Raw genomic sequence first — 27228 nt, 5'->3', positions numbered from 1 at the left:
TGGAGTTACATGAATATGCAACGGCATTGATATGGAGAGGTCATTGCCTCTTCTTGCTTCCCTATGGAGTTATTCGTGAGTGGAGTTCGGGACTGATGCGTTACTGTGTCCTCGGTGAGGACATGGCTGTTTGTTTTCGGTGTTTGGGGCCTTCGGGGCTTGTGGGGTTATTTTTCAAATGAACATAGCAGTTATCTTATCCCTTATGCACATTGAGATAGTTCAATTCAGATCTAACATGAATACCTTTCCGCCAATGGCGGGTGCCGTTCAGTATTGCAATGGCTACACTGAGAGAGAGGCATGGCAAGCTCTAAATATTGTTCAAAATTTCTAAAAGTAGCAATATCATTATGAATAGAATTCTGCTTTAGACACTGTTCCTGGAGTACCAGTGCTTCAGTGTTCTTCATACAGCAATATGCCATGATTAGGTAACCATAGCCACTTGAAGTTACGTGCCTCAGGCACCAACGCTTTGCTCATCTTCATCGGCTTCACCACACACCACTCGCTTGCACGACTAGTTTCTACCATGCTTTGAACACACTAACACTCACTCGACCCAACCCCAGTCGCTACAACTACGAGAGTAACAAGCTCAACAGCCCTACCAACCGGCCTTAATCCGACCCCGACCCAGCTCTAGCACATCAACCGCGACAATGGACACCGACGACGACCAAGCTATTCAGTATTTGGAGGGCCTGCTTGGGCGCGCACTCCGGGTCCACACAACCGACAGCCGCATGTTTGTGGGCATCTTCAAATGCACCGATGCGGTGGGTATCCTCCCCCAATGACCTAAATCCCTGGCTGTACTGACGTCGGATTGTCCCTCAGGAACGAAACATCATCCTCGCAAGCACTTACGAATACCGCTTCCCCACCCCATCAGCCGTGCAAGCCGCCGCCAATAGCTCACAAGGAACGTGGGATGAGGAGCCTGCGACGCCCCCTAGCTCTAGCATCAAGGTGAACATGACCAGTCGGCTGATTGGACTGGTTGTGATTCCAGGGCGACATATCACGAAGATTGAGATGGAGTAACCAAACAACACCCATACCCACATCAATCGGATGGGCTATGTGTTCTGTCTACCCACGAGACTATCCCTTTCTGTCCGGCTTATCCAGTGATAACCGCCCTTCATCGCCTTACCATGGGCCCCGCTAAGCCTCGGTGGCGCCCACAAACCACCCCCGATATGCCACTGGGATACTACATACTTCCTCCCTTGCTGCCCCCTCCGCCAGCGCAACAGCTGAACGTGGGGCTGCCAAGACTGGCTCTCTTGCCATAACGTGGCACGCGGAGCACTGCAGCTGCACCATGCTCGGGGACTTGGTTGATGGCAGCTTAGGGTTCGTCTAGGGGAACTGTGAAATCTCCGTCTAGAAAAAGCGGTGTCTCTTATCGCGGAGATGCCTTGGCGTGCAGTTTTGGTCCGTCTGACCAGGAGAATATTTATTGTAGCGATCTATTTCTGCCAGTAAAGACATCCCAGCGGCGAATCATCGCATGTAGACCTGAGTCATTTATTTTTGGATGAAATGAGAGAATAATTTGGCCAAACGACATCGTATCTGGCTCTGTATCCATGGATCGTATAGTGGGGGGATCTACTGTAGCTCACTGCATGCACGAGGGCTCGGAGGATCGTGTTTGCTTCAGATGGTCGGCCCGAATTTCAATCCGGAGATCACCTGCTCGTCAGCCATCTTTACAGCAAGAAAAACCGAGCCCGTTTGCTCCTCCGATACTGATTCCTCTACTGTTGAGCTCCTCGTATATCATCTCGGGCCGAGATGATCCGGGTGACATAAGCCCCCAGCTGCCCCGATCGAGACCGTCGCCGAACATCCCAAGTACCTGTGCACTTACAGGCGGTGGCGGAGTACTTTCCCCTCTTAACTGTCTCATTCTTCTCTTCGGCCTCATCATTCATCACGGTCGGTAAGTCTGCCATCGATCCCCCGTCCTAGATCCTTCCACCATGCGGCAAGAAGTGTCACCAACCCTGTCTATCATGACGCATTCCTTTCGGGAACGGTTTCGCCCAGGCAAACTCCTTCCCATCTTCCTTCTTTCACCTCCACATGCCACATGCCCTGCTTCTCCTACCTTCAACCCTGTCGCTCTGTTGCCTCTGATCCATCCCCGGGCGAGCCACAACTGACACTGGTTCTGTAGAGCGTTTCCCAACCACCCCCGGAGCTTCTCTCTAGCTTCTTCCACCTCTCCCAAAATCCACACCCTTCCTCTTGTAAGCAGACCTTGTCTGGCTGTCCAGCTTCCATCTTTGCCCGCTTGACAGAGTACCGGAACCCCAACGCTCACGCGGGTGCAGAACTTGCACAGCATAACGGTTCATTGGGATTGATTCCACCTGGGTGGGCCAAGACATTCCAAACGAACAGGGGGCTTCTCGGCATAGCGTCTTGAACGTCCGCCGTTCGTGCGATTATCCCACTCCAAGCTTGGCAGACATCCTCGCCTTGCAGCAGTCATGGGTCAGTCGCATTCCAAGGGCAACGCCAACTCGGGCGACTCGCTCGCCTCGTACCCGTCCTTCTCCAAGTCGGACACCAAGGAGTCGCTCCGCTCCTTCCGCGGCTCCATCCGCTCGAAGATCCCCGGCGCTCGCAGCGCCGATAGCCCGCGTGGATCCACCACCTCTCTCCCCCAGACCGATAAGTCGGATGCGGGCTCGGTCAAGTCGTCGGGCAGCCGCCCCGGCTCGAATGCTGGTCTTCAGTCTCCGGAGTCGGAGACCGGCGAGCGTCCCAGCTCGCCCCGCCCCCCGCCATCTCCTTCGCTGTCGTCCAGTCTCCAGCGAGGCCACAAGGATGTCGATGCTATGCAGCGGAGTGGCGAGGTCGACCACGTGTCGGACGTGCCTCCATCGGGCGCTGCGCCCTCGGGGACCGCCCAGAAAGCGGGCGAGTCGATCTTGATCAAGCGGGAGAACCAGCTGAACCCCATTTTGGATTTCATCCTCAATACTCCCCTGGAGACTTCTGGGTCGCCCGGTATGGGGATGGGCGCTTTGAAGTCGATTGATCTGGATGACATGATCACGCGTCTGCTGGATGCGGGTTACTCGACCAAGGTCACCAAGACGGTCTGTCTCAAGAATGCCGAGATCACGGCCATCTGCACCGCGGCGCGAGAGCTGTTCCTTTCTCAGCCTGCTCTGCTGGAACTGGCGGCGCCTGTGAAGATTGTCGGTGACGTCCACGGTCAATATACGGATCTCATTCGCCTCTTCGAGATGTGCGGGTTCCCACCTGCGTCGAACTACCTGTTTCTTGGCGATTACGTCGACCGAGGGAAGCAGAGTTTGGAGACAATCCTCCTGCTTCTCTGCTACAAACTCAAGTACCCGGAGAACTTCTTCTTGCTCCGCGGCAATCACGAGTGCGCCAATGTCACACGAGTGTATGGGTTTTATGATGAGTGTAAGCGCCGCTGCAACATCAAGATCTGGAAGACTTTCATCGATACCTTCAACTGCCTGCCCATCGCCTCGATTGTCGCTGGCAAGATTTTCTGTGTCCACGGCGGTCTGTCGCCCAGCCTTTCGCACATGGATGACATCCGAGGCATTGCCCGTCCCACCGACGTGCCCGATTATGGTCTGTTGAATGATCTCCTGTGGAGTGATCCCGCAGATATGGAGGAGGACTGGGAACCAAACGAGCGTGGCGTGAGCTATTGCTTCGGAAAGAAGGTGATCATGAACTTCCTGCAACGCCATGATTTCGACCTGGTGTGTCGTGCCCACATGGTCGTGGAAGACGGGTATGAATTCTACCAGGACCGAATCCTAGTGACTGTCTTTTCCGCGCCGAATGTAAGTTGCTCCCCTGCCATTTCTGCGTCAATCGTCACCGTCGCTGATTCCGTATCTGGTCTGTAGTATTGTGGCGAGTTCGATAACTGGGGTGCCATCATGTCCGTGTCCGGAGAACTGCTTTGTAGTTTCGAACTGCTGAAACCCCTGGACTCGACTGCACTGAAGAATCATATCAAGAAGGGTCGCAACAAGCGAAACAGCATGTTGAACAGTCCGGTAAGTTTATCTGTCTGTCTGTCCCTTGCTTCTACCCAGCAATGCCGAGACTTGACATCGCCACTTTACATACATCCATTTTTGGTCCACCTGCTGATTATGATACTCAACCAACCACAGCCCGCGGCAGTATCAGCACAGAGCTTCTAAGCTCCCCATGAATTCCAGATAATCCATCGGCATCCGCTTGCAACACGCCACTGGTTGGCTAGCATGGACCATCCCGCAATCTCGATTACGTCAGCTGGCTGTATGGTGAAAAGCCATGCATTGTTTGAGCAATGGCGGAGCATGAGTATCGGGGAATGGTCTCCTGCCACCATGCAAGACAGCACCTTTTGCATCCCGCTTGGCTTCTAGGCTGAGGCTGACGCCGAGGCTCGGAATGTCCTTTCCACGCCAATGATGGGATGGATACTCAGCCGGCGAGGGTGTGATGCAGACTCGGTTCGTCCTGTGCTGTGCTGTGCAGCTGCCGGTCTAGTCTGTTCCGGTCATCTTCGCAGCCCCGACTGCCTTGCCTTTCCTTTCCAACAGAGTTGGGGACTTGGACTATGCGTTCTCTTCCTACTTGGGTTATGGCAGGAACTGGTTGTGGTCGATTGAGGATGGATTGGACCAGCACGGCAGGAAAGGAAGGAAGGGAGGGGGGGGTGGTTGTTTAGGTGCTGTGCTTGTTTACCTGGTCAGAGTCAGTCGAGTCGAGTTGCGGTTCAAATCTATTAGGGCTAGGGCCAGGTGTCTTGTCTTGTCTCCTTCCTAGAGATTCAAGCCTGGTTTTATGGCCGCATAACTACACTACAACTTTTCAGGACGTGACTGACTTGACTTGGAATGGACTGGGTTAATGAATGAGGCACAAATTGTCCTTTCTCTACCTACTCCATTATGCCTCTATCTTCTCTTATCTCACACTGTGCATTGGATCTGATCTGCGTCTTGCTCCCTCTGTCTTTCTCTCTGTCCCTGTATTTCCCTCTACATATCCTCTACTCGTACCCTCCTGTCCCTCCTCTTCTCTCTTCTCGTCGTCCTCCTCCTCATTCCCCTTACCCCCTCCTCTTCTTCGTTCTTGTGGTTGTTATTGTGACTGAATCAAAACGAATCGGCGTTCTGGCGCGGAAATTCAAATTTAATGCCAATCTTTAATCTACTCTATTCTATCTATTCTATTCGGTCAGGTCAATTCTTTTCAATTCGCCCTAGACTTTTTTGCCGTCCTCTGTTCCCCTTCCTTCTTTTCTTCATGACGCTTCTTTCTAAGTGTCCATATTCCCTATGTACTGTCAAGTTAGTAAACACATGACCCTCCCCTTGAAATTTATGTAACTTGCTTCTCGGGGCTATAGCTTGAGTACAGCCAGGCAAGTGAACTCGTAAATGGAATGCTATACAATACGATCGCAACGTGGCCTAAAGATCATTCAACGGTAGTTTAGAGGAGAGACTTGACTGTTGTTCCAACTGAATTGAGATTTATACAATGACCTCCAGAACCAGAATGCTATAATCCCCAAAAACGAGATTGATCCCAAAAACGAGATTGAGAGATCGTTAGGTCTGTTATTGAACAGGACCTTCTGTGCATTTGCTATTGAGGTATGTAGTATGTAGGAAGCAGGCCGCCAGGTGTCACCAACAAGGTTCATCCATATTCGAGCGCGGCCTACACCCCAGTTCGTGATATATACACAAAGAAGAAACAAATCACCTCTGTCCCAAAAGCTCCCGATTCCGTTCCCAGAACCACCTGCACTCCGTATGGCCCCAATGCTCAGTCCACCACTCCCCAAAACTATCCAGCACGGCCGGCTCATCCACCCTGGACACGCGCTCATCGCGCCGAAGCGCACAAAGCGCACAAGCATGCGACGCCTTAATAGCTCCATGCTCCGGCCGCGCAGTGATAACTTTCAGAGCCGCGGGATCGGGAATAGACGGCACAGGACGCTGGCCCGCCGCTTGGAGGATGGTATTGAACAGCGCGGCGCGGTCGCGCCATAGAGCCAGGACATCGCCGGAGTCTTGTTCCTCTTTGACGGATTCGCGCTTGTTCACGGCGTTCAGCTTCATGCCGCCTGCTTTGCCGCCTGCGCGGGCGGGACCGATGCGCATGCTTTGGCTGAGGTGGGTGTCGCGCTTCCAGCGGTGGGTGCGGCCGGCTATTACGCGGGCGGCGGTGGTGAGGGTGTTGCGGATTGTGAATGCCGTTTCTTGGATTTGCGGCGGGACTGGGGATGAGGTGGTGCGCTGTTGGTGGGGTTTTGCTTGGATGGCTTCTTTTTGGAGTTGAGGGAGGAGGTCAAGGAATAATTCCAGAAGGATGGACGGTGGGGGGATGTTGGTTGGGCGGACGGTTGTGGAGGGTGCTGCTGGGCTGGAGATGAAGCTGTTTGGAGCTGGGCTGGGTGTTGAGGATTGAGATGGAGCGGTGGCTTTTGGCTGGGTAGCTGATGGGTTGGGTCCGTCGGTGAAATCACCCCATTCATCGAAGGCTTCGTCGTCCCATGTTGGCTGGGGAGCGGCGGACTTGACGCTTGGGTGTCGCTTCTGCTCAGTAGCAGCCTTGGGTGGAGGCGGTTTGGAAGACTGGCTGTCGGTGAACTCGCCCCAGTCATCCCAGGCGGAGGTCGGTTGGTTCTGGTTAAGCGGTGGTTGGGGTTTCATAGTAGACGCTTTTACCACAGGTTGGGGTGTAGACGATGTCAGTAAATCACCCCAGTCGTCAAAGGAGGGAGGATTCTGCTGAGTTGATGATTGACTCTGGCTGGCCTGTGGGGATCGTACTGCAGGGGACGCTGAGAAATCGCCCCAGTCATCAATAGAGGGGATATCCCAATTTGAGGTGACCTGCTTTTGGTGGTGTTGTGGTTTGGAGGTACTGGTAACCGGCGGTGCAGTAGAAGACGAAAACTCGCCCCAATCATCAAACGAAGCTTCATTCCAAGTCGAGGCGGGTGGTTTTTGACTGGAGTGTGATTGAGCCTTTGGAGGAACATTCAACACAGGCTGCGTCGCACCTGTCGAGTCGTTTATGGACAGTGAGTCCAAAAAGTCCACACTCGCAGAGACATGGCCATGAGACTCTGCATTTTGAGTGGCTGCCTGTTGGGGAGTTGAACCAGGTTCCTCGAATTCACCCCAGTCATCATCTTCATCGCTGGCAGGTTTGTCGACCGCCGCATCAAACAGCACGTCGCTGTTGGGCTCCCGCGGTACGTCGTTGAACTGCCATTGTGGCGGAACGGCGTGTCTGCTTGAGAGCAGATGTGAATGTCGGGGTGCATGATTATTATTATTGAGCTCCTGCTGACCCTCACTCGGGGCCTCACCCTGACCGAACTCGGCGAGCAAATCTGCAGACATCGGGGTGAGTGTAATTAGTGGAAGAAGTGATGACAGACAGACAGCACAGACGAATTACATACTCACTCCGCCTCGGCCCCATCTCCTCTCTCTCCCTCTCTCCCTCTGTTCCCTCCCGCATCGCCCACCACAACGACTGGGATGAAATGCGATCCATTGAGGAGACCAGGTATTGGTGCTTGTTCACTTAGAAAATCATTGCTAACACTACTGCTTCTACAGAAAGAGATGGGATACGCTGTTCCACCATTATGACGCCCCCTCCGATCTCCGGGCAGCCCTGCGCACCGACCAAGGTGCAACCCTGTGCAACGACGGGCTGAGGTCGATCTGCTGGAAGGTGCTGCTGGCCATACATCTGCATTGCGGATCATTGCTCACTGCCATGGCAGGCATTTCTTCTCCTCGAGGACGTCGACCGCGATCAATGGCCCCAGAAGCTGACCGAGTCGCGCGAGGCCTACGATGCGCTCCGGGCCCACTTCCTGAAATACATCGAGCATCCGGATGATTTGGAGTCGACGGTTGATCCGCTGGCGGATGATGAGGAGGTATTGTCTATTCATCTTCTGCTATTTCCCCGCTTTGTCTGACGATAGATCCCCCCCAAAAGTCTCCCTGGCAAACCCTGCGCAAGGACGAACAGTTGCGCGCCGAGATCGCACAGGATGTCGATCGGTGCTTGCAGGAGAATTCCTTTTTCCAGGAACGGGACACCAAGTTGAAATTGACTGATGTCTTGTTCATCTACTCCAAGCTCAACCCGGATGTGGGGTACCGACAGGGCATGCACGAGCTGTTGGCACCGATTCTTTGGGTGGTGGATCGCGATTCGATCACGAAGGAAGATGATGATTCGATGCAGACTCTTTTAGATTCCAATTTTGTGGAACATGACTCGTTCACGTTGTTTCTATGTGTCATGCAGACGGCGCGCATATACTATGAACATGGCGAGATACGTTCCGCCAGTGGCCAGACGGATGTCATTCCGATCGTTGCCCGATGTCAGTACCTGCATAAAGAGGCGTTAACGATCATCGACCGTGAGGTCGCCGAGCACCTTCACGCGGTTGATGTGCTCCCGCAGATATTCTTGACGCGCTGGATGCGCCTGCTATTTGGACGAGAGTTTCCCTTTGACGATGTCCTGATGATGTGGGATCTGCTTTTCGCCCACGGACTACGATCTGATTTGATTGATTTTACATGCATTGCGATGCTGTTGCGGATCCGTTGGCAAATACTTGACGCGGACTACTCCGGCGCTTTATCTCTGTTGCTGCGCTATCCCTCCCCTCAGCCGCAAACACCTCAGAGCTTTGTGCACGATGCCCTCTACCTGGAACAGAACCCCACCGCCGAACGAGGCAGCGCTATCATTGCAAAGTACTCCGGCCGGTCGCCGGAGTCTCATAAGCGTCGCAGTCAGATTCCCGAGCGACCTTCGAGGAAAGCTCTGTTCTGGGACGAATTCACAAACTCCAACGAGACTACCTCTCGTGCAAGGTGGCCGGCCCGAAACAGCCCGAAGAGTCTCGAATCCCTTTTCCAGGATGTTTCCAAGGGTATCCAGCAGCGAACGGAGTCCTGGGGCGTGGCCAAAGCGGTCCGCGGTGCTGTGACTGAAGCCAGAAGGAACATGCAGACCATGCATTATGAACCCGGCCTGCGCTATCATCCGCGAAAGCCGGATGGTTCATCCGTCCTACCACGAACGCAACCGGCAACCATTGAATGGGAGATGAAACTCCGACGCTTGGAAGAACGTAACAAGACTTTAGCCACGAACCTGCAAGATGCGCTGAACGACCTCCGCACCCATTTGGACGGGATCAAAGAGCTTGATCTGGATACCAAGGATGCCGTCTCGCAAGCGCTCAAACAGGCAGAGTCGGTACAGAGCTGTCTCGATGACTCCTCGCTTCCAGTAGACTCTGTTCAGCAACCATCAGCAATAGAGGGAACGCCTCAACCAACACCGGATCCATCACCAGATACACCTTTGGCCGAAGAACCAACCAGCAAAACACAGGCCGAAAGCGATCCCCAAGACAAATCGGCTACCGCAAACACCGATACTACTGTGCCGAGCGCCGAGAGTGGGTCCGAGGAGCCTGTCAGCGCCGCTGCAACGCAGCTTACGAATGATGATAATAATCAAGAAAGGGCGCAGGCCACTCCGCCACGACCAGCTGTGCGGCCCTCGCTGGCGGACTCTGGTTTCTCGTGGATGCTGGGGGGCAGCAGTAGTGGGCGCATGCTGTCGGGGTTTGTCAGCTCGGTATCGGTGCCACCGGAACAGGTACGCCACCAAGACAGTACTAGTCCCCGAGGCAAAGCGAGCCCGTTGTTCGGACAAAGCGGAGACGAGGACCGGTCCGCGGCTGAGCAAGACGACCTACTGGCGATGAGCAGTCTCCGAGGCACCCGGGGCCCGCTGTAGATTCTGCAGTGCTCCGACCATGATCTGGTCGTCAGCTACTGCAATTTTTTATATATTTATTCTCTGCAGGAGACCACTCAAAGAGACCACTCGTGCTATGTAATAATAATATAGCAGTGGAAACCATCTATATGATCTACATGAAGTATATACGAGGATGAAGCTATACAGAAATACATGTGGCATTGCGCCTTTGTTGGTAAGCCACTGATAGATAGGTTAGGGTTCGCCTGAGTTGAATCTCGGCGAGAGAATTGGCCCCTATTTTCTATGGCATAAATCGGATTTTTGGGCAGTCTTGAGAATCCTGGAGCCTGCGTTTATGGTTGACGGGACACGAAGTTCCACAGCCGGCACTAATTCTTTAACCTTCTACCTATTAACTACAACTAGTAAACCGCAGCCGAAAAGTATTTACCTCGCGTGGGTTAGAAGAAGGGCCAGCCTTAGAGATGTGGGTATTTAGGCTTTATTTAGGCTTGTGGCGCAAGATGGGCGTTTAGATAACTAACAAAGGCTTTGGGCTACGGGCCCATATCTGTATCTCCGTCGCTTTCACGGGCAGACCACAGGTTCATTGTGTCCTGTTTCTGAAGCCGCAGGTCACGCTTGATCTGCATGGAGTGAAATCAAGGAATACTGGGCGGTTTTTAACAGCAATGGCTGGGATATCAAGGTTATAGGGGACCTTTGTGAAGATTATGAATCGTTGAAGGAAGGCCAATCTTTCTGGGTCGGAGAATTCCGAAAGAAGGGAAAGATGGTTGGATAAGGAGGGCAGGGAAGAGTTATATTCGGCACATGGCAGCCATTCTCCGAACCTACAACCGACATAAAGACCGCGACCCTCGACAGAGCCCCTAAACCTGTTGCTATAAAAGTATCGAAAGGTCCGAATGCTTATGCAATTAGTAGATGGATCCAACTCATCAACAGCCCGCATATTGTCAAAATTTAACAATATGCAAACCAATCGCTCGTCACACTTGGCAAGAATGGCAGGAAAAACGCGGTTAGATTAATCGTTGCTCTCGAAGAGCTAGCCGAAGATGCCTACGAGGTCCTCCACAGGGGTGGGGCGATCAGTACGAAAGGATTGCTCTCAACGATGTTTGAGGGATCGCTCGGTGCTGCGAGGCAGGGAGTGTATAACCTTGATATAAAGCTTTCTAATATGATGGGAAAGCAGGCGGCTAATCCGGGCGTTGCGGTGGACTGGAAGATGGTCGATTGGGATATAACGATTATCGGTGTTGGCCAAGAACCACGCGGGGGCTATAAGGGGACTCTGGCATGTATGCCTCCTGGTAAGAAAGTATTCTCGCTTGGACGATTTTCCAAGGTTAACAAACAGTGATCTAGATAGAGATGGTCAACCAACGAGACAATCCCCAAAGCGATGAGTATTGGACAGCTGAGAAAGCGGTGGTCTGGAACATTGGGATGGCCTTCCTTTTCCTTGAGGGTCGTGATTCATATCATGGAACCGTGACCGAGGAGATGCGGGGTTTTGTAGACGAAGTTTATTGAAGTGACCCTCCAACCGCTCCGGATGACCCGGACTGGTACTGGGTAGATGCGGTGATGGCAGCGTGGCAAAGTTCGTCTCTTGTGAGGGATCCTTATTCACTGCCACCCTCGTTGCGAGAAGGAGGAACATCTGCAAAATATAGACCTTCCTTGTGCGAGGAGGAAGACCGATACGGGTTGCAAGAAGCATGTGACGCATTGCGTCCACTGTTCACGACGTAGATACTTAGCGATCATCATCCGCACGTGCATTCGAGATCATTATTCTGGATCAATCGATCTGCTGGAGTCTACTAGGTAGTCCTGTCGATCCATAATACACGTGTGGACTCCAATCGTAATCACTATGTCCAGTTTTGTTGTTCTCCCCACTCTCTGAACCCAACCCACTCTTTTTCTCCCTCCCTTCTTCTCTTCCTCTCTCTTTCACTCTTCTCACTCTGTCTCTCTCTCTCACCATACATGGCCGGTGATTGTCGGCTTCCTTTTCTGGTCATCATCCGTGGAAATCCAATGTCGAATTAAGCCTATCACCCCGCTCGAGCTCTCGCCCGTTGAGCCTCGTCCTTGCTTCGCATCTGACCCTGGTCGGCCCGGGGGGTTCTGAACAAGCAAAAAATAGACTGACAAGAGGATGGGGTCCGCCTATAACCCGGATGGTAAGTCATGCGCACCCCCCCTTGTCTGGTTTCATATTGCGGCGTTGGGGTCAGTCGTCTTGTATCCGCGCGTGGCTGCGATCACGCCCCGAGGAGATCACGCTGCCCGGGGAATGGGAAATCTGCCGGCCCGCCATGACGATGTGCTGATCAGTCACAGACGATCCCAGTCCTTTATCGTCCCCCTTAGGGCCCCTCTCGGAGTCACCCGAGACACAGTCTCCCTTTCGAAGACTGTCCTTGCAGACAGACGTGCCCTTCCGGAGGTCGGTCGATAGCGCGTCCTCCGGATATGATCCTCTTTCCAGGTCAGTACTGTCGTCGGAAATTCTTTGCAGCGGCAACCGCAATCAGACACTATTGACACCTGCATCGCGTGTCAGCAGATCTCCTTTATTCGAGAACGAGCATGGCCTTGGTCCGACCGGGCTGGATCGAATCCGCCAGCAACAGCCGTCTCGTGTGCTGACACTACCAAACCTCTCCACGTCGTCGCTGGCTCCCGTGCCCGGCCAACGCGCGTCTGCGTCCACCCGTTCGCGCTCGTCGACTCGAGCCCATCCCGCTCGCATGTCGATGAGCCAGAGTTTTGGAGATCTGGAGGATCTCCATCGGTTCCCGCTGGAATCGTTGCATTCGTTTTCATTCGCTCAGCAGTCAGAGGAACTCCTCCACAGCCGGCATAATATTTTGAAGCGGTCGATAGATTTCATGCGCGATCGGATAGGATGGGCAGCCAGCAACCCCGGGATCGCTAATGCGCAGGCTCAAGTCAGTGGCGACTCGGAGATCCAGGGTATGATGGACCTATTGACGCGAGCAAATGTCCTTGAATACGACGAGACTGGCAACCGTGCCCGAGGACCTACCACCGGACCGGCCGATATCAATGGCGACAACATTTTCGAGAAGGCCTTTCACTCGGACTCGTCTTCGCCCAGCACTACGCAGCAACCGCCAAGTTCCGGGTCTCCGCTGGTCTCGGATAACTCTCAGTTGTTGAGTCCCCTCCCCAGTGATCGTATTCCGCCCCAGCGAATGGACCTCAAGAGCGCCCCTTCGTCCAGGCGCGTAAGCTTAAAACGTACATACACGGATCTCAGCACTGTGTCTCTCCAGAGCAAGCTGATGGAGACTCTAGCACAACCATACACTTCCACGGACCCGTTCGCCTCGCTCAGCTCGTCGATGAATGGACTGGGGTTCCCAACCCCGGCCTTGCATACCCACAGCAGCAAATGGACCCCGGTTTCACAGGCCGTCTTCCGGACCGAAGCCCAGGCACCATGGACTATTCTGGCCGCCAACGATCTCTCCTGTCTTGTATTTGGTGTCAAGCAGTCTGAAGTCCGCCGGCTCAGTATCTTAGAGGTCGTACAGAAAGAGCATCGGCAATGGCTCGAGGACAAGCTCCGTGACCCCAGCACCGATGCTACAGCCCGCGCACCTCTGCAGCAGCCAGATAGACCCAATGTCCGCGCAGCCAACCCCAAGTTCAGGGACCTCGGGAACGGGGTGACGGCGCAGTTGCTGAGTAAACCGTCCTCCCGGGAAAAAACACAACGCTCCAAGACGGATGACGGGTATGGATCCAGCACGAGAAATGTCCGCAACCCCAATCATCCGGCCACTAAGTCGCGCGGCGTCTTGTTGTGTGGCGATGTGGTTCCGATCCAGAAACGTAATGGTTCGAAGGGATCGGCTAGTGTCTGGGTTATGGAGAAGCGCGGTGGCTTGATCTGGGTGTTGGAAGAGATCACGGAGAACATTGCCTCCGTGCGCTGTGATGGCAGTTGGCATGTGGTGGATGTCCATGGAGATGCCGACAAGATTTGGGGTTCGTCGATCGTCAAACCGGACCAGTTGATCACCGAGCTTCTGCCCCGGTTGCCATCCGAGTGCCTCGAAGGATCGACAGAGGAAGGACTAGCTAAGATCACCGAGTTGAAGCACTTTGCAGCAAACACTTCGGCCGGCGTGTGTATCCCTGTTGCCGTGACCAAGGGAGAAGGGGATCGCACACTCCAAGTATCAAGTTTCCCTCACGTTGCCGGTATGATGGTGCTATCGTCTTCGAGTTTGAATGTGATCAGCTCCAACTCCGTGTTCTCGTCGGCACTATTCGGCCAAGAACGTCCAGAGGGCAGGCATATCACGGAACTGGTGCCCGGGTTTGATGATATTCTGGATATATTGACCGAGGAGGACAATGTGCCCTTGGTGGACGGTATCGTGATTCCTGAACACAGCTTCCGGCGCGCGCGGACATTGTCAATTCTGCGTGATGGCAAATCCAATGCGGCATCTGTCTTCACGGAGCCCAGCGGTCTGCTGGCTAAGCATCGGGATGGATCGACCATCGTTGTGGATATCCAGTTGCGGGTTGTCAAGAGCGGTAGCTTTTTCTCGAAGGAGCAGGCCGAAAAACTCAGCGATCTCAGCAGTGACTCGGACGACAGTGACGACACTATTGCTGTCACGGAGCTGGTTTATGCCTTGTGGGTCACTTATTCGCGACATATCCATGCCGCCGGAGCTGCGACGAACCTCTCCGCGGCGTCGTCGCTGCCAACCTCCAAACCTATGTCTCCAAACCCCATATCTACGGCGGATTTCCCGGCCCCGATGTCCTCTGGTACGCCGTCTCCGGATCAGGGCACGCCTTCTGTGGAAATCCAGGCCCCGACTACGACGCTCAGCCAACAGCTCACGCAGGCCGCGTCGGAGCCGCTGATCGACCGGTCTGTACAGCCAGTCCCCGAGGTGAATCTGCTCAATGCGAAGAAAGAGCCTCCCCAGAAACGGACAATCAACGACTATGTGATTCTGGAAGAAATGGGCCAAGGTGCATACGGGCAGGTCAAGCTGGCACGATTGAAGAAGCAACCCAGCAAGAAGATGGTGCTCAAGTACGTCACGAAGAAAAGGATTCTCGTGGATACCTGGACTCGAGATCGCCGCCTGGGGACCGTGCCGTTGGAGATCCACGTGTTGGACTTTTTGCGGCCAGACGGCCTGAAGCATCCGAATATTGTGGAGATGGAGGGCTTCTTCGAGGACGACATCAACTACTACATCGAGATGATCCCGCACGGGCTGCCTGGTATGGACTTGTTCGATTACATTGAACTCAAGGCCACCATGGACGAGTCCGAGTGCCGTAACATCTTCAAGCAGGTTGTCAGCGCGATCCACCACTTGCACACCAAAGCGCTGGTGGTGCATCGGGACATCAAAGACGAAAACGTGGTGCTGGACGGCGAAGGGCGGATCAAGTTGATCGACTTTGGCAGCGCGGCGTACATCAAGAACGGACCGTTTGATGTGTTCGTGGGAACGATCGGTCAGTCTTCTTCCTGCCCATGTTTCTCTACATACTAATTCTGTATCAGACTACGCCGCCCCCGAAGTCCTGCAGGGCAAATCCTACCGTGGCAAGGAGCAGGATATCTGGGCTCTGGGGATTCTGCTGTACACCATCGTCTACAAGGAGAACCCGTTCTACAACGTCGACGAAATCCTCGACCACCCACTGCGCATCCCTTTCCTGCCTTTCTCGGAAGAATGTATTGACTTGATCCGCAAGATGCTGGACCGCGACGTCGACAACCGACTAACTGTTACTGAGGTGCTCGAACATCCGTGGATGCTGCGCACATGACCCCCCTGTCTTTCTTTTTATACCATGCCTTTTCTTTTTTTATACGAACGAACTAAACAAACACACCGCAACCCACTACACCACACAACGATACCCCCACAATGTTGATTTTGCTTATGAGAAGGAAGGACTGGGCCGGATGGGACGGGAGGGTATCAATGATTGGTTCGACGCGACGGCGGATGAAGATATGCATGCGATGACCGACATGTTTCCGGAATTTTTTTTCTTTTTCTTTTCTCTTCGTTACTGGGATAGTCACCTTGCATTCCATCTAGACCACGCATATGGATAACTTGTAGTACACACATGAATATACATGATTCTCCTAAACCACTAGCTATAGCTATATGTCCATGTACGTTGCGGATTTTCTCTGCCAGGTGGGGCTTGCCTATCTGGGCGGCGGCCTCTTCACTGAGGGCTCACCCTGCCGGCTCACACAGTAGGTTTCACTCAGACTCAGTGATCATGCTCAGTCTAATCACGTAAGCGCTCCGCAGTGAGCGCTTTTTAAAGTCCACCCCAGTCTATACCAAAAAAGGAATACCATCCCCACAGGGCCGTTTATTCTGTGATGGTAGTCTGTTGGCAGCCCTAGTCCTGCCCTCGTTTTCTTGAGTATTTCATCCCATCAAGAACATACATTAGTGCCAGATGGCGCATGAAGAGTGGAGAAACTCTGCCCACTTCAGGGTAGTGAAGCTTCTCACAACCCTTTTGTTTTCTGATTTAAAGGAGCCTCGAGTTCTAAGATAAGACCATGCTACCACCCGGGCATCCTATCATCTTCACTTAATTTGAAACGCTCCTCTGATGGCTTATGTGCTTTTGTTGGCCCATATCAATATGGGCAAGCAAGGCTCTTTTGCGTAAAAACCCGAGCCAAAAGGGAACTTTTGGCTTTGACTTTGACTTTGATTTAGACTTAGACTTTGATTTGACTTTGACTTTGACTTTGATTTTGGCTTTGGCTTTCGAGGCAAGACCGAGCGAAGAAGCCTTCTCTTATATTTGCTTTGCACATCTGGGGAGGGATTAAAATAGATATAATTTGAAGCACACGGGAGGAATTATGTCTGCTAGTGTCAATCTGATCATACGTATATATTCTGCTCATGTTTGACCAACTGTTCAATTGCCAGTTACTCTCGCAACACGCGAATCCATAGAAAATGTGCTGTAAACTACTATAGGGACATCGGATTCTTTGCGCGTTTCCGGGGAATGCCGCTCCCGTGGTAAGAACCAAGACTGGCATTTCGCTGACCAAAAAGATGGAATATCGCCTCTTCGGAGACCGAAGGCCGAGCCGAGCAGCGGAACCCCAAGATTATCATGTCCATCTGGGCCCGACGGTTCGGAGATTTTCACAGGGATGTAGCCGCTAGGACAACCTCTGCAATTGATCTCAATTCCGGCGAGGCCGCCGTCAACCTCGTTGCATTCTTTCAATTTCATCCCAGGGTGACGACCGCCACTACTTACTCGCTTTTAACTCAGTGGTAGTGCACCCTCGCTGCGCGTGACCCTCGGAGGGTCACCGGCGGGCGACGGCGAGGCCGAGTCTCAGCAAAAGCTTATCATCATCTCCGCCGTTATACACCGCCTACACTCTCTAGTATTCACGTGCGTGAACACGTCAAATTCAGAATGTAAAGCACCTCTCAGGGACGATACCACATAGTGTGTAGGACATTATATAGGAGGAGCGTGACTATATGAAGTATTACACAGCGCAGGTAGGAATTCAGGAGGGTTCGTAAGATAGCAGAATCTTACATAATTCCTGGGTTTACTTGGTTTAAACTTTTGCCCTCCCACGCTGTCCCACCGTATTCATGCGGGGAAGCTCGGATTTCTGCCGAGCAAACTTCCTCGTGACAGTACGTCTCGAAATGAGTGTGTATATAAACCCCCAACTTTCCGTCTGAAGAAATTGTTTGTTATTTGTACCATTTATTGTTTCTTTTGTTCTTCCCCCAACTTTTCTGAGGTTCACCATGAGCGAATTAATCAAAGCTGATCTCGAACATGTGGAGAAGAATGAAGAAGAGTCTACCGACAAAATTGCCATTGAGATTGATGCCGGTGTTTATTACGAGATCAATGAGACCCAAATCGATGAGGATATCGTCACGCTGGAGCAAGAGTTGGTGAGAAGCGGCAAGAAGCCATATCTTTTAGGCCGATTCATCCAGAATCCAAGCGTGTTTATCTGGATTTTGGCACTGCTTGCCAGTACCTCGGGTTTCTTGTTTGGGGTTGATCAATCACTTATCTCCGGGGCGTCAATTTATCTTCCAGCAGATTTGAATCTTAGCGATTCGGAGATGTCTATGGTCGTGGGGTTTACTCCATTAGGGGCCATTTTTGGTGCGTTGCTTATTATGCCCGTCAATGAAGCAATTGGGAGGAAATACACAATCGTTTGCTCGGCACTTTTGTTCACAGCAGGTGCGATTCTCGAAGCTGCGGCAAAGTCGTTTGGTGTCTTGTTGGCCGGCCGAATTATTCTTGGGTCCGCCTTAGGGTTGGTGTCAGGTACTGTGCCCGCCTATGTTGCCGAGAATTGTGCAATCAAATGGAGAGGCGGGTTGGTTACTCTATACCAATGCATGGTAGCATTTGGAGTGATGTGTGGATATGTCACTGCTGCTATCTTCGATGGAGTCAAGGGCAACTGGAGATATATGCTGGGCAGTTCAGTGGTGTATTCGACAATTCTATTCTTTGGCATGCTACTGATGCCTGAAAGTTCCCGGTGGTTGATGCAGAAAGGCAGGAAACTGGATGCCTATCTAGTGTGGAAGACCGCCCGAGGATTTGAGACGCTTGATGAACGCAAGGAGTTCTTCATTATGGAAAGAGTCATCCTTTACGAAAAGGACATGGCAAAGGGACGATGGGTCGCTCTGGATCTGTTTACGCGTCCTCGATGCCTTCGAGCAATGGCCATTGCAGTCAGCTACCAGTTTTTGGGTCAACAGTTATCAGGAATCAACTCGATTGAATACTACCAAGCAACTTTGATGGAAGCCACTGGGCTGAGTCCTCAGGATGCGGTATATTCGAGTCTGATTGGCGGCGGTGCAATGTTTCTCTCGACAATACCCGTCATTTTCTTGATAGATCGACTGGGTCGACGAACAATGGCTCTCACATTCATCCCTGGAGTCTGTGTAGGATTGTTTATCACCGGATTTTCATTCATGGCAACTAGCTTGGGTACACGGATGGGCGTTTACCTTACCGGTATGATTTTGTTTACAGCCTTCTGGTCTCTTGCTGTCGGAGCCGGGCCTTGGGTTGTTGCCAGTGAGGTATATCCTTCTTATCTGCGAAGCTATGGAGTCAGTATAGCGGCGTTGAGTGACTGGCTTGGAACATTCATCACGACTTATCCGTTCCAACAGATGTCGGTGGCCATGACGCCGACAGGAGTATTTGCCGGATTCTACTGTGGATTAACAGTCCTGATTGGCTTGATTCTATTGCTGTTCATGCCTGAAACAAAGAACCTATCACTCGAGGCAATCAACCAGGTGTTTGAGATGCCTGCATTGGGGATCATGAGAATGAACATGAATAACCTTAAGGTGACTTGGAATGACTTGATGCACTTCAGGTTCAAGAAGGTTTGGGCATATCAGTAGCTCGGATACTGAGGTGTCGCCTAACGTTTCAACGTGAAACAATCATTGAATTTAGATTAAATTTTACCCTAGTTCTTGCCGAGATATTCCATGGCCATGCAAAATTCGTCTCCTCGCTCAATTTTCTCAATGTCAGCCCGAACCTCTGAACAATCTATTCTGTAACCGTCTACGAACCCCCCAATTGTGTATTTCATATCTCAAGGGCACAATTGTCTTTCAATCGTGACTCAGCTTAGCCCTGAGCTTTGCTCCAAAGAGATAGAAGACATAGGGAATGAAGATCATGCCCACACCAATGAAGGCAAGAAGCCATGAAGCCCACTGCAGTCCAAGGCGATTGTACATTTGTGTGGTGAACAGCGGGAAGGCAGCGCCACCTCCAGATCGCAGAAACACTTTTGAGGCCAAAGCCGAGGCAGCGTATTTTTGGTACGAATCAATGATGTAGTTGTTGACAGAGTAGTAGCAGAGAACCATTCCGAAGCCAAAAGCAATACCCGACGAAGCAGGTCCCACCCAGATGATGTGCTTGAAGGAGGTAGCGCCGAGGAGGAAGAATGCAATCGGGATGAATGGTGCTCCCCACAGAGCTGCGATCAGTCGATCCTCTGGAGTGGAAGCCCGGGAGGCGCAGATGCGTTTGAACTGCTTCTCGATTACCGGGGTAATCATAAGCGAAAATGCGGCGCCGATCAAAATTGGGATGAACATCAAGCCAATCTGGCCGTCGTTGTAGCCGTACAGTTTGCTGAAGATAACGGGGTAGGCGAAGAAGAATGCGTAAAGCATGGAGTAGATCAGCACGATGTACAGGCACATAAGGTCGAGAACGGGCTCCGTCATAATCATGGTGATTGGACGGATCAGCTTTGTACGAGCAATGTCGCCCAGGGAGAGTTTCTTGGTCTCCTGCTCGGTGATGATGTTCGGATTGCCCGTTTCTTTCCGCAGCTTAGCAGCTCGTCTTTTGAGGATGACTGGTGCGTAAGTTTCCGGGATGAGGCCGACCACAATCAGCATAACGCCCGAGAAGGCCATGTTGATCCAGAAGAACAGATCCAGTCGATGAGTGCTGACATTGACCCAACCAGTGACGATTGGTCCAAGAACAGGACCGCAGTAGGGAGCAGCGGCGAAATAAGCGATGGCCATGCCACGGTCCTCGATGTTCCAGATGTCGGCGATAGTTCCGCCAGCCAGAGAAAGGCCAGAACTAGAAAAGACACCACATAAACATCGGGAAACCAATAAGCCTCCGATATTCGGCGATAGCGCACACGGAATATTGAAGATGACATAGAGACTCAGCGAGATGATGTAAACCGGTCGGCGGCCAATGATCTCGGAAAGAGGAGACCAGAGTAACGGTCCAACCGCGAAGCCGCAAACCATAATGGAACATGTCAAAATCGCCACCTCTAATGAAACATTATATTTCTCCTCGATCAGGCCCAGACCACCAGTGACGATTGACGAGCCAAAGGCGATGCACACTACCAGGGCGGATGCAACAAGTGTAATGTACCAACGATAAGCGTGGGACCAGTTGTAGGGGTTTCCAGCGTCGTCAATAGTAAATGTAACGAATTCAGTTGGTCCTTTTGAACCCTTTTCGATGAGAATGTCTTGATAGTTGAGTATTTGCGTGGTTGAGGAAGAGGCTCGGGGTCGCATTTGTTCTAATGTCGCTTGTGGAACAAGGCCGGTGCTCGTTTCGATAACGTATTCTTCGGGAAACATAGGATTATCTTGTCGTCCAACGTCGGGATAGTTGGGATCCAATGGTGGAGGGGTTTCTGTGATGCCGACATTGCGGAGAGTTTCTACCGTCTCAACTCTGGCCAAGGGTTGCGCTGGCCTAGGGTCCAGTTGAGAATCGGATGGTAATGATTCGGACATATTGAAGAGTGTAGCCCAAATCAGTGTGAATTGAAGATGACTTAAGGATGTAGAGGTAGGTTCTCTGGTATTTAAAGCTAAGGGAAACTTGAAGACGTCATCGGGATAGTATACATACTACCTTTCATGAAGGCCGACAGATCTCCGAGACAGACAGACAGATTTCGGATTTTTTGATATAGCGGCATGAGCGGCATTAGCTGGAAGAGCTAGACAAACCAATGGGAGATTGTCGCAGTGATCAAGATCAGGGCGATATAGATTTTCTCCTTAAAGTGAGTTCGACTGTCTTTCCCAGGGGGAGGAACTCGGTAGAGACTCGCTACCGAATGATCTCCGATACCTGCCCACTGGAAGTTGAGCCTCACCGCTCTCGCCGGTGAGTGCTAGACGTCGCTTCTGCCCGAGCATTTATGGTCGAACGCCCTGAACAAGTATCTTGGACATCTGCAAGGTGGTATTGAGGACGACGACTTGCTGGCGAATAGAATAGTGTGGGCCCATCGGGACATTCACTCAGCGCCCAAACCCGAAATCCGATCCATTCCTCCCTCTATTGCCTTTCCTTCTCGAATTTGCGCTCGCATCGTATGCGAAAAGGTTTGGCGTAGCCATCCTCGACGGCTACGCGATTTTCATGGTCGTAGTATTCCTCGCTCTCGAAGTCAGGGTCTATGGTAATATACATCAAAAGATGTTATATATAACAATTGAGGGAGTCGACTGATGTCGACTACCTTAGATAGGGCGGAGAGCACAGAGCAACAGCCCACATGGACCCCGAAAGGAGCTCTTGGCTGAGGGTCACCCCCGACAACACCAGCGCATGGAATGCGAAAGCCAAGTCCACCCATCGTACTGTTGGATTCGGCTGATAGGGGTGTCGCGTGGCGTATTGAGCCTGCACGGTTGGCGAGAAGAGGAGCACGGATATGCTTAAGATCTTGGCCAAAAAGTGAGTATGTGCTAGGCTTCGTTGGCTGTGCAATCGCGGTTTGGTTGAGAATCGACAGGACTCACATAGCAAGTGACTCCGCAGACATTCAATAGTGGATAGTCAATCAATAGGCCGTATGTCGAACGACGGCGCAAGTTGAGAAGTGCTTGGGCGTAAAAAGAGGCAGACCATGTGATAAAATAGAGCCAGCCACAGAGACTTTTCACCGGGGGGTCGAGGAGGAACCATGTCAGCGATATTGACCCGTTCGTAACTTGCTTAATATACTCTATGGGTCTATAGGGAGAGGTATCGTAGATGCGGTCCAACTTTACGAGAGAACTAACCTTGACAATATGCTTGGCCGAGCTTCCATGATGCGTACCGGAGAATTCTGGTCATGTAAGATCGATGTGTTCGTGAAATGTGGGAACAAGTTGGGATCGAACTAATACATGCGCGTAGAGTTCGGGCCGATTACCTTCATACGAACTATCACTTCACGATATACTGATTGTTGAGTACGTCAGTGTTCGTGCATTTTGGAGAGAAGTACGTGCGGAACTGGTGCGGACTAGTGCGGAGTTCGGAGTTCGGATTTAAAGTCTCTAGAGACCTTGCATGACCCGTTCCATTTCCGGCAAGGATCATAACTGGATTCCAGGTTCAGGGACTTAAGTGATAGCTTCGTCATTATGGACGGCAAAAGCTTTGACAAAGCTGAATCACGCCACCGCGTTCCATCCGCACTCGCCATCCCGCTTTCAGCTACTAGCAGGTTCCCCTCCGTCGTCAACAGCATAAACTTTGACGAAATTAGACCACGCCACAGCGTTCCAGTTGTCGAGGTCGCGTTTAAGTGCGCTAAAGCCTGTGCGGGAGTTCAGACGAGCTTTATGACTTTCAATTAGGCATACCAATAGTGTGAGAAGATGAACAAAGGGAGCACTGTAATGTAGTCTTCCTTTCAATCTGACACTCAGTTTCTGGCGTGCAATGTTCACGGCAAAGCGCTGCAAACAAAGCTCCATCAGCGATGTTACAATGATATCGGCGCATAATATCACGTTTTGCGTGTATGTGACTTCCAGTCCCAACTAGCCAATATACTTGCCTGTCCACGCGGCATTATTCAGCCAACCAGAGAGATCGAAGTCGTCTAATGCATTGCTGTTGAGCAAGTCGAAATTTGTAAAACCTGTGGTGTCAAGGCCTGGCTGCAGGAATTGCGAAGGTGAGAAAGGCGTGTCGAGATCATCGCAAGACATCGACGCTGGTACAGTCATGCCAGGTGTTGTGCCAGCCATGGAGGGCGGATCGTCGAGCATATTGTCCAGGGTGCGAGAGATTGCTTGTGCGGCTTGCATACATGTAGAATGAATTGCCTCGCCCGCATCTCCGATACTCTCAAGGTACGAAGTGAATATCATTAGACTTCGGATGAGCGCCGAACGACTGAGGTTCTGTGGCAATGACTGAGTTCGATTCCTAGCACTGGTTTGCAGCGCCGCCACCAACGTGGCTGCACTAGGAAGACCGTAGTTGACTACCTGCAGATTGTCAGGACTAAATTGAACCGAACTCGCATGAGAAATACTCACAACATAGGGAAAGTCGTGTCGCAGAAGCACCGCTTTGTCGCGCGATTTACCAAGCTGTACAACGACCGCGACGATCTCTGCCGAAACGCTCAGCAATGCTGGAGCAGAATTCGGCTCACTTCTCTCAAGAAGGCGCTGTATCTGAAACTCGTTTTCTAGATGTGACAGATGCACAATTGTGAGCATGAGGCATACTGTAGCCTCAAGGCCTGATGTCCAGCATTGATGTGTATACTTGAGGTGCTCGGGTAGTGACTTCCATGTTTGCTGGCATCTTTCTGAAAGATTCCTGTTACATCGGTCAGCTTCACCTGGTCAACAAAATTTTGAGATTTCGTCTGAACACTTGCATCAGCTTGGCCTTGTTTTCGGCCGTAAATGGGCGAAATGGGAACTCTAAGATTTCTTCTCGGAAAACGCCGAGGATGTAACGAAGCCGCGCCCAAGTTGAGCTAGCGTAGCGAGCTGTAGCACTCCATCCCTCGGGGTCCAGCATGAGTGCTACTCGCTCTACTTCGTTCGCATCTGCGAGAATTTCCTCATCAGCAAGATCGAGCGGCATCTTGCAATCAGAGTAGCGCCTCAAAATCCTTGGAGGTCTATCGAAAAACGTGCAGATCAACTTGTCGACCTGATAGGCTGCCGCAAATGTTCTCCGCCGACACTCGGAAATATAATTTGGCATTTTGCCTGCGTGGGTGGACTCGCGATGAATACCAAGAGCATACACATCAGTTGCCAGGTCACCTAGTCGACGCCATACATTGGGACCTATAGAGTAGAGCGAACAGGATTAGCATGTACTGGCGAACCGGCTTACGAGCCCCAATTTTCTCATCGTGTAACTCACTTGCATCTCCTTGTATGGACATCGTCAGCAAGAGATTTTCGTACGACAACCACACCATGGGGTCGTTAACCTGCGGAGCAATTTCACGAGCAATCTGCAGGCAACATGTGCTGCATCGAAACATGGTATGAACAAACTCATCTCGCCGATCGTCTCTACTAGGACCAAGCAAACACGAGCGGCCTGCAAGAGCAAAGATCAAGCCGACGGCTTCGAGACGAAGATTTTGACCAGTGTAAGAGGCGCAGAATCTTGGCGGCGTGAAGGTCAACTCAATGTCAATATTCGTGGATGTAGACTGAACAACTCTTTCCGCGATCTTCAGAGTCGTGTCAGCGGACCCAACCCGGCCCCGTGCCGAGGGCGATGAGATGTCGACCACGTTCGTCCGAAGTGCTGAGAAAGCCGGCAACACGAGTGGTCCAGGTACCAGAGCCGCAGGACTGTGATCGTAATACTCATTGAGCAGCTTTTCTATCATGTCAAGATGTTTGAGTCGAATAAGCATCTCTGCCACAACGGCGACGTGTTCGGCATGAATTGCTTCGACGCTTGCATCTAGCCCAGGCAACCGGAACCCCGGGTGATGGGCATCAGAGGCAATCGATGGCCACGGGAGTGCGGACTGGCTTGGTGCAAACTGATGGGTGAATGGACGAACGTAATCATTCGTGCTCTCGGTAGTCAAGGGGTCAACATTTAATAATGCGGTCTGCGCTTCACCAACTGCGCACCTTGTGCGTGGCCGTGTCATCGGAGCCGGATGATAGAAACAGCTCGAGGCCAAGCCTCGACGCTGGCATCGGGAACACACAGGACGAGTGTGGTCACAGCGATTCTTCCTCCGGCGGCAGTTTTCGCATGAGGCCAGCCTGCCGTTTCTTCGGCTTGTGCTTGTCATGTCGCTGTACCTGGTGGGCTGGGCTGGTCAATTATACCGGTGGATATAATCCAGGTACAACGATATATTGGGTCAGAGTAACAACACAAGGGTCGCTAAACTTTGGGCTGCGCGCGATGTTTTGGTTCTCGCCAACACCCAACACCCCTATTTACCAGGTTCCAAGGCTTCCCCGCAACGTCATCACATTACCGTGGCCAAGATATTCGGCCAACTTCGCCGGTGTAGTAGCTTTCCCACCCACTACAAGGGAACAATTACCTATTTAAACTTTCTTTCCCCATACATCATCTGATTGCCATATAGTAGGGTCGTTAGGGTTGCTTTGAGCTCCCAATCACACCTGCTCCAGCATGCCACGGCCCGCCAGACATGATCAACTCCCTCGACTTACGCGCTTGATCAATTGGGAATCTCTGGGCTCAATGACAGACGAGACCGATGCGGATTCGGCATCAACGGCTAGAGACTACGGCTTACCGATCCTCGGCACAGATTCCTTGCCATTGCCACGCGGCATTCCCGATGCCGCTAGGGGGAACGGCCCTTTTCAAGACGCTCTTCAAACCCAAAATTGCCTAGAAGCGCTCCCGGACCACACGGATACAGCCTTAGAGTCTCGACCAATCCAGTGCGTGGAGAACTCATCCAACACGAGCCCTCCTCAAGGCCCATTCCATGACGAGAGTACGAGCGGCCGTCTGCAGCAGTGCCTATATACGTTACATTCGGTGGGTTTCTCTTCGGTCGACGCATTTGCCCTTGAATACTATACGGCACGTCTGGGCCCCTTGCCGGAAGCGTCCGTGGCGAAGCAGCCACAAGGTTTGAGCACCCTTGGCCAATTGGTCATGGTGCTACAGAATGCATCAACGCGAATGGGCACTGTCGAAGCGGCGGGCTTACTGCACGGTATCGCAAAAGCTGCCCACGACCTATATATCTCTGAACTTCGCGCCTTGGATTATACATTATACAATCCCGAAGAAGCGGAGCATCAAGTGAGTTGCCCAATATGCAAGTCTTACTTGTATGGCTGACCCGTTACCTCTTGCAGTTGCCGCAAATATACCTTTTACTGCACGATCTGCTGACTCAGGTTGGGTGTCGGCCTGACTTAGTTGACGCGACTGTCCGAACCTCAATTCAAGGGTTGTTGGAGAGTAGCTTATTGTAATTGTACGGTGCATCTCCATGCAAGACATGTCTGCCCGAGGCAGACATTATATAATATGGCAATCCTAATCATCTCCACTCATTACTGCTTGTACTTACGTGCTCATCTTTGCTTCTGATGCTTTATATCAACCGACGAGTGGTTGCATCCTCTTACACTACCATGGTTCGACGAGCGCCATCATCGTTCAGCGTTCCTACGTGAGGATGATAAGGATAGGATATGTCCCTCTAAAATCCCCTTCATTTTGAATAGCATACTTAAACAGTTGAAATAAATTGAGCTGCTTCTTCAAGTAAAATTGTCTTCATCTCTACCATAGGTATCTTCAACCTGTAATCAACACAGCATTGCGTCATGAACGCCATGCACGGTACGCGTTAAAGGCAAGGCGAATATAGCGGACTACAATAAAGATATAAGCAAGGATGGTATTTCAGGGAATGGATAAGCGCTGCTCAAGAAA

At 51.8% G+C, this 27228-nt stretch overlaps 11 protein-coding genes across 11 annotated transcripts; 8 read left to right on the top strand and 3 right to left on the bottom strand.

Annotated features, from left to right (window-relative positions):
• Positions 1 to 665: 665 nt before the first annotated feature.
• On the top strand, positions 666 to 1050 carry N7510_011518 (LSM domain-containing protein; the record flags this gene model as incomplete). The annotated part of the gene is made up of 2 exons (XM_056983443.1): positions 666 to 782; positions 844 to 1050. 2 exons carry the CDS (start codon positions 666 to 668, stop codon positions 1048 to 1050), a joined length of 324 nt encoding a protein of 107 aa, XP_056828937.1.
• Positions 1051 to 2510: 1460 nt separating this feature from the next.
• phzA (putative serine/threonine protein phosphatase) lies at positions 2511 to 4226 on the top strand (the record flags this gene model as incomplete). Its single annotated transcript, XM_056983442.1, has 3 exons — positions 2511 to 3857; positions 3924 to 4076; positions 4197 to 4226. The coding sequence occupies 3 exons, from the start codon at positions 2511 to 2513 to the stop codon at positions 4224 to 4226; spliced, it is 1530 nt and encodes a 509-aa protein (XP_056828936.1).
• A 1557-nt stretch (positions 4227 to 5783) lies between these two features.
• On the bottom strand, positions 5784 to 7442 carry N7510_011516 (uncharacterized protein; the record flags this gene model as incomplete). The annotated part of the gene is made up of 1 exon (XM_056983441.1): positions 5784 to 7442. One exon carries the CDS (start codon positions 7440 to 7442, stop codon positions 5784 to 5786), a length of 1659 nt encoding a protein of 552 aa, XP_056828935.1.
• A 146-nt stretch (positions 7443 to 7588) lies between these two features.
• Positions 7589 to 9888, top strand: N7510_011515 (GTPase-activating protein GYP6; the record flags this gene model as incomplete). Its single annotated transcript, XM_056983440.1, has 4 exons — positions 7589 to 7611; positions 7665 to 7782; positions 7835 to 7993; positions 8056 to 9888. The coding sequence occupies 4 exons, from the start codon at positions 7589 to 7591 to the stop codon at positions 9886 to 9888; spliced, it is 2133 nt and encodes a 710-aa protein (XP_056828934.1).
• A 1108-nt stretch (positions 9889 to 10996) lies between these two features.
• On the top strand, positions 10997 to 11418 carry N7510_011514 (uncharacterized protein; the record flags this gene model as incomplete). The annotated part of the gene is made up of 2 exons (XM_056983439.1): positions 10997 to 11195; positions 11255 to 11418. 2 exons carry the CDS (start codon positions 10997 to 10999, stop codon positions 11416 to 11418), a joined length of 363 nt encoding a protein of 120 aa, XP_056828933.1.
• Positions 11419 to 12052: 634 nt separating this feature from the next.
• N7510_011513 (serine/threonine-protein kinase) lies at positions 12053 to 15738 on the top strand (the record flags this gene model as incomplete). Its single annotated transcript, XM_056983438.1, has 3 exons — positions 12053 to 12077; positions 12238 to 15420; positions 15470 to 15738. 3 exons carry the CDS (start codon positions 12053 to 12055, stop codon positions 15736 to 15738), a joined length of 3477 nt encoding a protein of 1158 aa, XP_056828932.1.
• A 2003-nt stretch (positions 15739 to 17741) lies between these two features.
• On the top strand, positions 17742 to 19394 carry N7510_011512 (MFS sugar transporter; the record flags this gene model as incomplete). The annotated part of the gene is made up of 1 exon (XM_056983437.1): positions 17742 to 19394. One exon carries the CDS (start codon positions 17742 to 17744, stop codon positions 19392 to 19394), a length of 1653 nt encoding a protein of 550 aa, XP_056828931.1.
• Positions 19395 to 19613: 219 nt separating this feature from the next.
• On the bottom strand, positions 19614 to 21296 carry N7510_011511 (MFS transporter; the record flags this gene model as incomplete). The annotated part of the gene is made up of 1 exon (XM_056983436.1): positions 19614 to 21296. One exon carries the CDS (start codon positions 21294 to 21296, stop codon positions 19614 to 19616), a length of 1683 nt encoding a protein of 560 aa, XP_056828930.1.
• A 1632-nt stretch (positions 21297 to 22928) lies between these two features.
• N7510_011510 (uncharacterized protein) lies at positions 22929 to 23144 on the top strand (the record flags this gene model as incomplete). The annotated part of the gene is made up of 1 exon (XM_056983435.1): positions 22929 to 23144. One exon carries the CDS (start codon positions 22929 to 22931, stop codon positions 23142 to 23144), a length of 216 nt encoding a protein of 71 aa, XP_056828929.1.
• Positions 23145 to 23330: 186 nt separating this feature from the next.
• N7510_011509 (uncharacterized protein) lies at positions 23331 to 25585 on the bottom strand (the record flags this gene model as incomplete). Its single annotated transcript, XM_056983434.1, has 3 exons — positions 23331 to 24108; positions 24146 to 24605; positions 24655 to 25585. 3 exons carry the CDS (start codon positions 25583 to 25585, stop codon positions 23331 to 23333), a joined length of 2169 nt encoding a protein of 722 aa, XP_056828928.1.
• A 353-nt stretch (positions 25586 to 25938) lies between these two features.
• N7510_011508 (uncharacterized protein) lies at positions 25939 to 26816 on the top strand (the record flags this gene model as incomplete). Its single annotated transcript, XM_056983433.1, has 2 exons — positions 25939 to 26586; positions 26787 to 26816. The coding sequence occupies 2 exons, from the start codon at positions 25939 to 25941 to the stop codon at positions 26814 to 26816; spliced, it is 678 nt and encodes a 225-aa protein (XP_056828927.1).
• Positions 26817 to 27228: the final 412 nt, after the last annotated feature.

The sequence above is a fragment of the Penicillium lagena genome, assembly GCF_028827675.1.
Source record: "Penicillium lagena strain IBT 129212 chromosome Unknown utg000008l_segment0_segment0, whole genome shotgun sequence".
NCBI lineage: Eukaryota > Fungi > Ascomycota > Eurotiomycetes > Eurotiales > Aspergillaceae > Penicillium > Penicillium lagena.
The sequence above is the reverse complement of the archived record's forward strand: the minus strand, read 5'-3'. Positions and strand labels throughout refer to the sequence as shown.